Source organism: Papilio machaon, chromosome 21, assembly GCF_912999745.1.
Source record: "Papilio machaon chromosome 21, ilPapMach1.1, whole genome shotgun sequence".
Taxonomy (NCBI): domain Eukaryota; kingdom Metazoa; phylum Arthropoda; class Insecta; order Lepidoptera; family Papilionidae; genus Papilio; species Papilio machaon.
In genome coordinates, this window is record NC_060006.1 from 4,150,218 (window position 1) to 4,163,575 (window position 13,358).

Below are 13,358 nucleotides of genomic sequence, written 5' to 3' on the forward strand. Positions count from 1 at the left end.
TTAAATTGCCTAATCTAGCCATACCATACATAGAATATATTTGCTTTTATTTGAATATAAAATGGTATTTCATTTCAACGAATTCCTTTATAAGATCTATGAAAATTCAATCATGTGGAATTCTTTCTTTGTATTATAAGTAAGGAAGAAGATATGCCAGTTACAATAAACCTACCGCCAAATCTGACATACATTTTGCAAGACAGTGTCAAACTATAGAATTTGTCAGATCAAAGTACTGACTAAGAACACCTGTAGTCTGGATTATTTTACAAAAGAGTAACCTTTCATCTGACCAATTTCAGATACAATGAGAAGACTATATACATGGATAAAATATAATATGTATATGTATAAAAAAAATGATTTTTTTTATTTTTAAATATGTATTTATAAGTTGTAACTACAAAAACCTTAATTTTAATATGATTTTTATATGAAAAATTAACTATTCACTGTAGAAGTAGAACTGTAGAAGTTATTAAATATGTTTATTATGTGCAATAAAAAATGTATAAAAAATATAACTTTGTATTATTTGTCTTTGGTGTTCGTTTTCGTTGAATTCATATTTAGTATTTTGATCATTCAAAATACTAAAATTGTAGTGTTTGTAATGAGAGGTTAAAATATTTGATGATTTAATATCTTAACTATAATTATGCAAGTAAAAAACCGCTTTGTTGTTAGGTTTTCACCATTTTTTTATTGCCAAAATATTCATTACTATTTAGGATAAAATAAAGTATTGCTTTTTATGTTTATAACATCTGCATCCTGCATAATAAAACTAAGAAAAATGAAAAAGTTTTATAATTTAAATATTAGAAGGCATGTCCATATTATGATCAACTCTGTCCCATTATTGATCTACATGGCACTGTCTACTTGAAGTATACACCTTATTAAAAAAATAAATAAATACCATTTAAAACCACGAAACATCGGTTTATTAAAATTTTCATATTAATTAACTTGCATTAAATATAATTTATTAATTTGATCGGTTTTTAAATAAACTTACAAAAAATTTGCATGCTTACTATCTATATATTACAATTATTTAAAGCTTTAGCATAATAAAAAAATAACTTCCATTCAGCCACAACACTCCTCGGAAACTTTAAAATGACTATTCTCATAAGTATTCATTACTTGTATACTTTGTGATGTTCGATTTCTTTGGAGGGGCGACATTAACACCAAATTTTTTACCTAATGTGACTAATTTCTCATTATCATATCCAACATCTTCCTTATAACATCTAAGCATCAACGGCATCACTGTATCTAAGATGAATTTGAAATTTTTCTGAGCGTAACTGGAATCGTTCCCTATTGATAACATTAGTCTACTATTGAACACTGCATGAATACATTCATCGAGAACATCCATCATATCCTTCGTTACCAGTTGCAATCCAACCTTTTGAACCGTTAACACTGATTGTGCAAACCATATGGTACTACTAGATAAGTCTACCCAAGTCTCATTAATTATGTATTTAGCTAAAATAAGGCCCAAATTTTCCATTTGTGCTAAGAATTTATTAACACTGGCTTTTGTGTGCAAATTAACTGGAGTCCATTTATCATCAGACACTTTTGTTTTCATTGAATCAACAACTTTCTCCTTATACTCTCTTAATGCCTTTATAATTGGGGTTCTCAAGCAACTATTCATTTGAAACCTAAGATCTAGACCAAACTCACAAAACAGAGTGCACTGATCTCTCAAACTTTGAACACTTTCCAAAACGGACTCTAAAGCACATTGCGGGGTGAACACTTGTTTTATAATTTGACTCATTAAAATCCTTAATTGCATGCTAGCCCAAACTATGAAAGCACTTATTTTATTCTTAGGGAATAAGGTAATAAATTCTGTTAAGGCATCACTCAGTGAACAAAAAAACACCTCACCAACTTGGTTAACATAACTGTTTATAGAGCCCTCAAGCTGCACCGCTTTAACATGAGCTTTTACAGTATGACTGCATATATCTAGAAATAGCTCACATGCTTGACTGGTCATGTTGAACTTATTGAGTATTAAGACTGGATGTCTGGATGACCTAAGACCCCCTCGAGGACTCCAGTTGTGGGTAACGTCAAGCTCTTTGAGTAGAATCTCTGTTAAAACTTTCTGTTTTTGTTCAATTCTCTTCAAAATATCAGCTCTCTGTGGATGACTTTTGAATTCCTCACTGTTAAGAGTTTTTTGAGCTGATACCATCAACTCGTAAGTCTTTTGAAAATGTCTTTCAACAATTAAAACATCCAACTCTTCTGTAGCATCTACTAACCAATCTGGCAATGGTGCTATCTGGGGTGATTGAATCTCTTCAACAGAAAGACTAGGGGAATCTAGAGACTCAGATTTAGGTTTCTCAAGACTTTCTTTTTTCTTTTGTTTAGAATTCTCCTTCTCAATGTACATTTTTTTTGCCAGTTCAAATTTATCCAACCAGTCTTTTTTAATTGCTAAACTGTTGCACTGAAATACTCTAGTATCAGGAAAGGCTAGAACCTTAAATGCCTGCTTAACTGTTCCTAAATCTCTTACATTCACTACTGCTAAGGTGCTAATCGGGTAACTGATTTGAAATTTATATCTCATTGGCCCCCGGCGATTTGAAATCCAAGAGGTTAGCATGAGACTGTCACTAAATAAATAAACATGCATTCTTTGTAGAGCCGTGTTCTCTTCTGCATCAATTTCCAGTAAATCTCCTTCATGAAGTAATGTTCTATCTGGGACATCTAAAAGATTTATACATCCTTCTACTTTTTCTGTGATTAGGTTAAGCTTATTTTTACGCTGCTCTTCTGCTCTCTCGGCCTCTAGGTCATGGTTATCGAGTGATTCGCGAGAAATTGTGTTATCGTTACCTAAAACTGACGCCTGTGATAACGTAGTAAGAACAGAACGCTGTTCACTTAGTAGGTGAGAAAGTTTATACATTTCAGCCTCTAGGTGGGATATCTCTGTGGCCGTCTCGATAAATTGCATATAATTCTCGTAGACATTCTTCTTAAGGGCACTGGCGGTCTCGTCGGCTAAAGTTTGAATTTTTTCCTTTTGCTGGCTCAACTCCTCCCCTCCGACACATGACTTCGTTAGCTCCTTCACGTAGCGATCAGGCACAAATTCTGGCACAGCAAACTTCTCCATGTTTATATCTGACATCGCTTCGCATTAATATTCGCTATTTCGTGCAATAACAATTTCTAAAAAATACTATTTCGCTCATCATTCGGTAATCGAACGACAGGACGTATCAATCAACCTACAGAAATGTCAAACTCAATATAACGTTCCGTTCCATCCGTTTTCCTACAACAGTTTCCAAAGGTTTCTGAATACATATAGGTCGTTTACATTTTTTCTTTACTGAAACCTAAAGATTGTCTGAGAAAACACTAATTTGCGTTTACTGCCCATTTTATTGTTTTTTCTCGACCCTGATATTTTAAGTACGCTATGCTAATCTCATTAAATAAATTTTACTCATTTTGACATTAAATTTTCGTACCGCTTTGCTAGGGGGTAAATGAAAAATGTTACCTATACAAACATACTAATTTCCTTTTCAAGCGGCCTGAAATTTCAAAATTTGTTTTAGAAACAAGAAATAATGAGTCAACGAGTTGTTGTTTTACTCGGTTCGAAATCAATTCGGCGCATAGAAAGTTGAACTAATTTTGGAAATGTGGTGACTTCGTTGCTTGTGTAAAAGCAACGTGAATATATTAGAACTATACACAACTTCTCTCAGTTCAATTATTATTGGACTAAGATGCACTCATCTATTACGCGTTTTTCAAAACGTAAAGACAGAAATATGTATTTTCAAATCGTTGGTGTTGTAACTTAGGTTAAGTGATTCATATATATTCACATATATCAGATTATATTCACATATTAACTTTTTTGCTTACTAACATTAAAATAGTCTTAATATTATATTGTATCTATGAAACATATGCGTAAAAAATTGTCCTCTGACACTTTATTTCTATTTTATTTTTGCAATACCTTTTAATTTCTTGGATAAGAAGTAAGAACTTAGTTCAAATAATAATAATAATCAGGAAAATGCTTTAATAGATACATATATAGGTACATTTTATAAAAAGAATTATCATAAATAAAACGAGTCAGAGATGCAAGTGTTAAAAATTTATTCGTTCATAAGTTATTTTTGTCTTTATGGCAGTGTACACTTTACTCCTTCTTTTCGGTTTCCGCCTTTTTGGTTTCGGGTTTGTCGGCGCTGGGTTTAGGGGATGCTTCCACCACGACTTCAGTCGCGGTTACGGTCGGTGCTTCGGGCTCAGTGAAGTTGCCGTTACGTTTGTATCTGTAGTAACGAGTTGAGGCAACCACTGAATTTGACTCGTAACAGTTGACAAGGGCATCACCACGATGACCTAGAGGAACAAACAATAGTCGATTAAAAAAGTAAGATAATCCAATTGATTATGCTATTTTTAAACTAAGTAAGAAATCTCTTCAGCGTCAACAGCGAACCACAGCGAAACAGCCTTTCATAGTCGCAGATGGCTGGCGAATCCAAATTTGCAAAGCTAATAAAGGTCCAAACTATTAAGGTAAAAGTGATTCTTGTAAAATATATGCATAATGTTACCATTAGGGCAAGTGCAGACGGCGATGTGTCGGCGGCCGACGCAGACTGCGCCGGAGCCGCACTGAGTATTGCCGAGACAAGGGTCCACGCACTGGTAGCCCACGCACGCTAAGTGGTCCGCGCACTGAGAGTCCAGCTCACATTCACCCTGGGAATGACAAATATAAATAAATTAAAGGAAACTTTGGAAATACACAATCTATCTCTAGTCGAAATCCAAATCAGAATGTTTTCACCATAAATATATTTGGAAACGACCGAAAAATTAAACCAGTAGTCAATCTGATGCAATTCACCAAAACTTTAAGAGTTGTAGACTAAATCTGTAAAATATGCTAAGTACCCGTTCGCAAGAGACAAGAGCGTTGCCGATGTAGCCAGTGGGGCAGGTACAGACAGGTCGTTCAGCGCCCGTGCGGTCGTGTCCTGGAGTACACTTCGCGTTGGCACCACAAGGGTTAGGCTCGCAGAGGTCACCTAATAAATATTTAAATTTAATTAAAATACAACCGAAAAAACGAAGAATTATACTCCAAAAGTGTAATCAAATTTTGAGACCCTAGTAACAAATGCGACACAAGCCAGAAAACACCAAGATTTTTTTACCGGCGTCCTCATTTTCATAATTGAGGTTTGAAAATACTTTTTTCTTTGCTTTTACTCCGTATTAGTAACACATTATAAAAAACATGTCACCAGCTGTTCTTCTTACTTACGTGCTTCAAAAGGTCTACAGAATGTGAAGGGATCTCCTGTCATGTTCCTAGGGCAGGAGCAGACGGGCGTGAGGCCGCGCAGGTTGCAGTCGGCGTTGACACCACACGCGTTGGTGCACGGGTTGACACACGCGTTGTAAACGCACGCCGGCTTGTAGCTCGGACACTGACTGTCTGATTCACATTCCGCTGTGCAGATGCGGTACGGATCACCGAAGTATCCCTGTTTAATATTGATGAATTAATTAAATAGCTTTATGTTATAAGGTGAAATTAGAAAATTGTGGGGGTTCGGGCAGCTTTAAAGTAGAGGTGAATAAAGGATAGGCTTTATATTGCTAAACAGATTCCTAATAGTTACTATCTTTACTGATAGGTGATGCTGAGATGAACTTAAAGTATGAACAATTCACTGTTTATGGATTTAGAAGTATCCAATGAGGTTTTGCTAAGATGACGTAAACATGATTTCGTAATGCCGTTCTAAATTAATGTCTTGAAAATATTGGCTTGTAAGCTCTAAATATGAGAATACTGACTCGTGGACACTTGCAGACGGCGCGGTGTGCGGCGACGGTCTCGCAGTCAGCGTTGACTCCGCAGTCGCTGCAGGGGCTGATGCACTTGAAGTCGCGACATGATTGTTGCACGCCGCAGTCGCTGTCAGACTCGCACTCGTGTCTGCAGCCTGACAGCGGACTGCCCTACAATTTCACAGACGAGGTTACTTGTGAATCTTACTAATTTTATAAATTACGCTCGGACGGAGTCGCGGGCGACTGCTAATACACAATAGTTGATTGTTAAAGTTCTTCGACCTACAAAATGAAGAGATCCCTATATAAAGTAACATATATCCTTGCGTGAAAGAAAGAAGACTTACTCTGTATCCCGGTAGACAGGTACAAATGGCCTGGTTATTTGCCACGTGACATTTAGTATTGACTCCGCACGGAGACGGGTGGCATGCTTCCTCTGGAAAAAAATGTACACTCGACAGTTCAAAAAAATATAGCAACATGGCCTATGACAACCATACTCTGTTTGCTATAGTAAAGACAACCAAATAAGTTATGCTTAATGCTTATCTAAGTAAATAAACATTTTACAACTTACCCGGATCAGCAACCCTACAGGCTGTGAATGGGTTGCCGGTATAGCCCGCGGGGCAGGAGCACACCGGCACGTGCTGACGGACCTGAGATAGTTTTAAGTGTAAGAGAAGATCATAATACTTTTCTAAAACCAATTATCAACAATGACTGCGTCAATGGATTTAAAAATTAATTCATAGACATACTGGAGGTCTAATTTTAGGCCCCTCTTCCTTCCCATCCCACCCTTATACCGCGTAAATACTCTACTTGTGTGGGTCCTCTCCTCTATATGCAGTAACGGATATCTATAGGCAGTGGTCGCTTCGCTATTTAGGAATATTTAGGTGGCCGCTAGCTCGTTTGCCATCTTTGATATTTAAAAAAAAAACATTGTGACTTAATAGTGCGTCTCTTACATCATCCTTGCATAAGATCAAGTGAAATAGCTTCCCGTAAGGATGATAAATTGGTAGGATTAGGTACGGTGTGAATGTGGTGTAAGCAATGGATACATTCAATTATTGTAGGCATTTTAAGTAAAAACTTACATCACAGTTAGCATTGACACCGCATGCGCCTTCACATGGGTTGACGCAGTGTTGGTTTACACAGGACTGGTGGCCGCGGCACTCGTCGTTACCTAAAATATTTTGGCACACTTTACCGTAGGTTTCTACATTCGAAATCAGAATCGTGATAACATTATAAATACATATTGTATTATGAAATACTAACTTAATCCTTCATTAAAATATAGACACGCAGTTATCGTCAAGTAAAAGACATCAACGACACACAGTGACATTTTCTTTCAAACCTACTACCTTTTAAATGTGTAAAAATTGAACCTTTATATTAATTAAAATTTAGTAAATTCAGTTCTAACTAACGTTTGTTTCCACATTTCACTCAGATTTCCATTATCGCACAATTCTTTATTCTGACAAATGAATATTTACTAAAGTGTTCATAAATAGTACTTAGAACATAAATCAGATTGTGACGATGATGTATCGTAATGCGGAAGACTATGACAAAACCTACGCGTTATTATTCATCCTTATTAGATATACGGGTATAGGAATAAGAGAAAAAATAAGATCAAAGTAGTTACACTATATTAAATTAGATTATATATTGTTTTAATACAAAGTAGTTTTATTTTTAAGAGTACCACCAAACTATTAATGGCATTTAGATATTCTTAGAATCACTTGCTTAATTTGTATTCTAATGTGTAGCATTGCCTACTTTATTTCCACTAGCGTCTCAAATTCGCGTATTCTATATCCAATGGGGCACTGGCGTCTGCCAAATGGAAACAGATCCTAATACTTACTGACACATTCGATCTTGATACACTGCGATAGAGGATCTCCAGAGTGTCCAGGTAGGCAGGCGCAGACGGGCCGCACACTGCCGTGCGTGCAGTGAGCACCAACCCCGCAAGTGTGGGGCCCGCATCTCACCAGCTCGTCGGATATCGACCGGCCGTGCTCGTACAGATTACGACCGACGTAGTTCCGAGGCGAGTAGTAATTGTAGTACCTCTGAGCTGTTGAAAAAAAGGTCTATCTTTGTTGGTGTACTTTCTTCCACTGTATTGCAACAATTTGATTATGAAAGTGTATAAATGTTGCATTTTCATTCCAAAGTTTGTGATAATATTTATAAGAAAATTTCAAAAGTATTTGAGTTATTTTGTTTCTGTGAACAGCAACAAATTAACTCAGGCTCGTGACGCAGAGGAGTAGGTAAAGATTACGGATTTCCATTTGGCGTGGTCTTTGCACTCCTCTCTTATTTCTTCCACAATCATATATCTATCTATATCTATCTACGCTCGTTTATTCAAAACTTTAAAAAATATGTAATTAAAGAGGATTGATGAATTAATTTAAAAAAATATTGCCTAATATGAAACCTCTATAAATATAATTAATCAAAGCACCAGGTAGTGATTAACACAACCTACATGTTGACAATAAATGAGGCCTTGACAAGAACCTTATAAAGTAATAGCCAAGCCCCGCCCACGCGGGACCCTTGTGACCGTCATTTGAGATTCATTATCAAGGTTATTCCCACACTCAGGGTCAACGTGGTCACTAAGGATGAAGAAAGAGAGATAGACTAAGAAAAATGAGCAACCACCTAAATTCGCAAAGTGACCGGTGCCCATAGACTGAAACATATTATATTGAGCGTAAATTTTACTTTCCGTTTAAAAATTAACTAAAACAATTTATACATACCCTCGACTTGGGGCTGAAGAAATGCGAAAAGCACCAAAGATGCTAAATAGAGCATTTTGCTCTCCATCTGTAAGTAAATTAAATATAATTTAAACGAATGTTAGATGATCGTCTGTGGATGTACGTCTAAGCCTATACTATACTCTAGGGGAGGTTATCATCTCATACGGGTTAACCAGCTATGGCAGGACATTTCGCACATATCTGGACAGGATATATAACCTACAAATCAGACTTGAAATGTATTTTTACTCGTCACCTTATAGGAAAATACAAAAATTACTCCAAACGTTTTAAAATCTGCAACGTTATTCCGGTACACGAAAAAGTTAAGGTCATCCTAGTATCGGAGCGTTTCTCAGAATTAGAACCAGTGCAAGAACATTACACTAACTAGATACAAGACACAGGAAAAATATCCATTACCCAAGTAAATAACTACTACGGGAGTAGGATGAGTAAATATATTTTAACTAGAACACTCAACTGTATACTTTTAGACATACGAAAACTACTTAATATTAGAAATTTTAAAAGCAAACTTAAAGGCCACTTTTTACAATAAAAATACAATAATAACTGAAAATACTAATTAAACCGCAAGTAAAAAAAACACAATTAAATTTAACAATTAAAGAAAATACACAAAAAAAAAACGCAAAATCTAACCCTAATAGGTAAACTAAATATATCTAAAACGAAAAACATAATTAAAAGGCCAGTGTGTTCGCATCCTAACATTGTAAAAGAATACCAACAACAGTCGACCTTTTAAATGACTTGTTCATTTAGTTAGTTGTTTGATAAGGTGTTATATTGTATAATTGGTACACTTCAAGTTATAATTTATATTAGTTATGTAAACATAAAGTTAACTGTGCAGTGCTAAGATAAACATTCCATGTTTAATAGCACTAAGTTACACAATTAAGCACAAAACTGTAAATTTTGTTGATTAATAAATAAAAAACAAAGCAATATTAAGGCTAAATTTTTCAAGTCCTAGGGCGTAGATAAGGTGTTTATACTTCGGCGCGTATTTTTTTTTTTTTGGAAGGAGGCTATGTTTTATACAATTGACCCATCTTGTTTGTCTGTGCGTCACTTGTGACTGACCGACATGACGTAATGCTTTACGCAGGCTTTTGTTAAATGCTAATAGGTCAATGTTAATTTGTATTTAACACACAATACATTTTTTTACATTGTTTTTTATTTCAAAAGTATATATTTTTTTATTGTAATTGTACAAGATTATAAAAAAAATGTATTAGACTTTCTGTCAATAAAATCAAATTAGTTAAATATTCAACGTCCTGGATTTTAAGTTAACGAATTCGAATCGTGGTTAGTTTAAATTATTACTTCTATGAAATTCTGCCATAAAACGTGTTTTGAAATTTTTTATTGAATTTAAAAATGTCCTTATTCACATTATTACACAGATTTTGTACACGAAACATTCTAAATTAGCTATAGCAATAATAAAAATTAACAAAATAAAACATTATAACAAACGTCACTTTTCGCGCCACATTTGTAATCACAGTTTTTTTTTAATAAATGATCACAAGGAACTTACATCTGTTCGTTACCGTGAGTCGATGATTAAAACATGCCCGCAACAGACAACAAGCATCCTTATACTAACTTTGGCGCCTACGCGTACTCCGCGCATGAATCTTATTTGCTGAAATAAAAATCCCAGGCTACGGTATGCGACTGTTATCTTTTGATAAGGAAAATTTTCTATCATTCTTTAAAATAAAACGTAAATCCTTAAAGTTGACACGTTTTATTATTCAAATATGGTATTAAATTTTTAACGTTAAAACCATAGTTAAGTATTTCTTGGCACATGACAACAAGGCACCTTTAAATATAAATAAGTCTTCGCGTAATTAGTCTAACTTCACACAATCTGTGGTATAAAGAGTTCTTAAATTAAATATTCTTATTAGATTTACCGTAAATTGTATCTTATCTGGTTTTTTTTTAATTTTTTCATAATTTTAATTTCAAAATTTTAAAGCCACTGAAAGTTTTTTTATCGGTTAAGTTAAATTTAATAATGTAAAAGTTATTTACAATGAGCTTTATTTACCCTTCAATCCTGCCATATTTGGCGGGCATAGTTCGTGAACAGAAATGATGTCATTTTTTCGTTCCGCGAATGTATTATAATAAATTACTTAACTGGATTTCTGAATTAAGCTAATTAAAATAATATAAAAGAAATAAAATGTAATTAAAATCATTTTTAGGTACGAAACAAGCGGACTTTTGAGAATACAGCCCTTTCCAGAGAATAATGGTAAGTTCCCTATACAATAATTGAATATATGAAAAAGATTGTTTTTACATCCTATGCTCTAGAACAACTTGGTTAGGTTAGGTTAACAGAGATCTTCTGTTTAGTGACGAAATCCTGTGTGATCCTTCATTTACAAACTTCATGAATCAATTGGTTGACAATCCTGCTCTAAAGTTTTTCACAACTGGAATTTTCGCTTTCGGATTCGAATTTATAATATTAGTAAGATGATGTAGTAATATTGAATGGCTCATATTAAATTGGTTTTATTTTTATAAAACACTTAAACATCCCATTCATATATAAGGCGATCGTCAAAATAGTTACATCACATTAAACCAAACTTTTTCATAAGTTTTGTCTTAGGTAGTTTTTAATATTAATTACTAGCGACCCGCCCCGGCTTCGCACGGGTGCAATGCAAAATATACCTACTACAGAATAAATGCACAATTTATTTAAGGTACTTAAATGGATAAGGATTAATGCTGTATTGTTTAAAATCACTTCGTAAAAGAATAAAAATGGTTATGCTGGGTTATCCCTAAGAGATAGACATATACCATCGCGGACTTTTTTGTTGAAATTTTTAAGGTGAACAATACTGTAGTACATTATTTTGGTCTATCTCGTAGGGTTCAGCCAGCGTTTGCAATATAAGCGCAAAAAAACGTGCTTATTTACGACATCACATTAGAAAACTTTAAATTTATCAGTGTTTCTCTACTATATTATGCATTTATTATACATACAAACCTTCCTTAAGAATCACTCTATCTATTAAAAAAAACCGCGTCAAAATCCGTTGCGTAGTTTTAAAGATCTAAGCATACATACGGACATACAGCGAAAGCGACTTTGTTTTATACTATGTATTGATGATGTGGCGTTGCTCATACAGTCTAGTTCCGAATATCTTAATTTCTGTGTAAAAATATACTGTCACTTCGTAAAACCCACGGAATAAGCAAGGCATAAATTTGCTTTTGCTAATCTTTCCCAGTTATGTAGTTTAAATACATTTTATAATATTAATTTTATTTTCAAGACAAACCGCCGATAGAAGAGTTTTGTATTACTGGTTTTACGTCTTGACTCATTTCCTTTTTCATTGACATTACCGATTTACGTGATAAGAATAGTCAGTATCATAGATTGCAATAAAAAAATATCCTTTGTCATAATATATATGAGACAAAAGCAAACAAGTTGACCTCGTGTTAAGTTCTTTTAAATTAATATATATTACTCCTAAATAATTGTACTGTATTGAATAGAAGGAGTAGCTGCCTGTTAAGACTAAGTCTTCGTAAAGTTCCTATCATCTATATATATATAAAAGAAAGTCGTGTTAGTTACACTATTTATAACTCAAGAACGGCTGAATCGATTTGACTGAAAATTGGTGGGCAGATAGCTTAGAACTAGTGATGCAACGGATGCCTGTTTCCGTTTCCGCAAGTGCGGAAGTTCCGCGTGCTTTTCAACATCCGTTTCTGCTTCTGTTTCCGCAACTTTTATAACGGAGATAAAACGGAACTTTACGACGGCTGAGAGATCCAAATGCGCGGCGCGAGACGGGCAGTCCGTGCGCGGCCTTTCGGCACTTGTCGCATTTGTTTGTTTACGTACTATTTTGTGAATTTAAGTGCGTAATATTTTCTGCTGCTGTTTGAAACAATCAGTTTCTCTTGCTGGAGTAAACTGTCTAGTTGTTGTCCATATAAAATTTGACAACAGGCAAAATGTGACTATTTCATACTTACGAGTTATTAAATGTACTTTTATTATTATTAAATGTACTTTTGAATAACTGATAAACATGTAATATATCATCATCATTATATAGTTAGAAATATATTTGTCGTTTGTCAACACGAGTGGTTTGGCGAACTTTAATTTGTAAATAGTGTAATTTTGTTTCCTGAAAATAAATTAAAAAAAAACGCGTATTTTAACTTATTGCAGCGCAGTAAAAATACATACATTGAAGGCTAAAGGACACCGATATCCAATGCCTTAACATATTAAAAACGAATACAAACTGTTTTTACCGAAAAAAATATTTTTTTAAATATGTTTTTTATTATTATTTACACTTCTGTTTCCGCATCCGTTTCCGTTTCCGTTTCTGCTAAAATTTATTTTTGACATCTGTTTCCGTTTCTGGTTCCGGTAAGACACTTCCGTTGCATCACTACTTAGAACCAGGAAACGGACATAGGATAATTTTTACCCCGTTTTCTATTTTTTATTCCGCGCGGACGGAGTCGCGGGTAAAAGCTAGTAGTTTATAAATTCGTCGTCAGCTGCAACCCAATTTA

General features: G+C 34.5%; 2 protein-coding genes across 2 annotated transcripts; both read right to left on the reverse strand.

Moving 5' to 3' along the window:
- Positions 1 to 1,043: 1,043 nt before the first annotated feature.
- On the reverse strand, positions 1,044 to 3,291 carry LOC106714550 (exocyst complex component 8). Its single transcript, XM_014507621.2, has one exon. It carries the CDS (start codon positions 3,188 to 3,190, stop codon positions 1,139 to 1,141), a length of 2,052 nt encoding a protein of 683 aa, XP_014363107.2. The 5' UTR covers positions 3,191 to 3,291; the 3' UTR covers positions 1,044 to 1,138.
- An 875-nt stretch (positions 3,292 to 4,166) lies between these two features.
- On the reverse strand, positions 4,167 to 10,360 carry LOC106714555 (neurogenic locus notch homolog protein 1). The gene is made up of 11 exons (XM_045683170.1): positions 10,303 to 10,360; positions 8,721 to 8,787; positions 7,805 to 8,020; positions 7,014 to 7,105; positions 6,485 to 6,566; positions 6,252 to 6,343; positions 5,908 to 6,072; positions 5,369 to 5,591; positions 4,996 to 5,129; positions 4,653 to 4,800; positions 4,167 to 4,434 (listed from the first exon to the last, which is right to left on the reverse strand). The coding sequence occupies exons 2-11, from the start codon at positions 8,785 to 8,787 to the stop codon at positions 4,229 to 4,231; spliced, it is 1,425 nt and encodes a 474-aa protein (XP_045539126.1). The 5' UTR covers positions 10,303 to 10,360; the 3' UTR covers positions 4,167 to 4,228.
- Between the last annotated feature and the right edge of the window lie 2,998 nt (positions 10,361 to 13,358).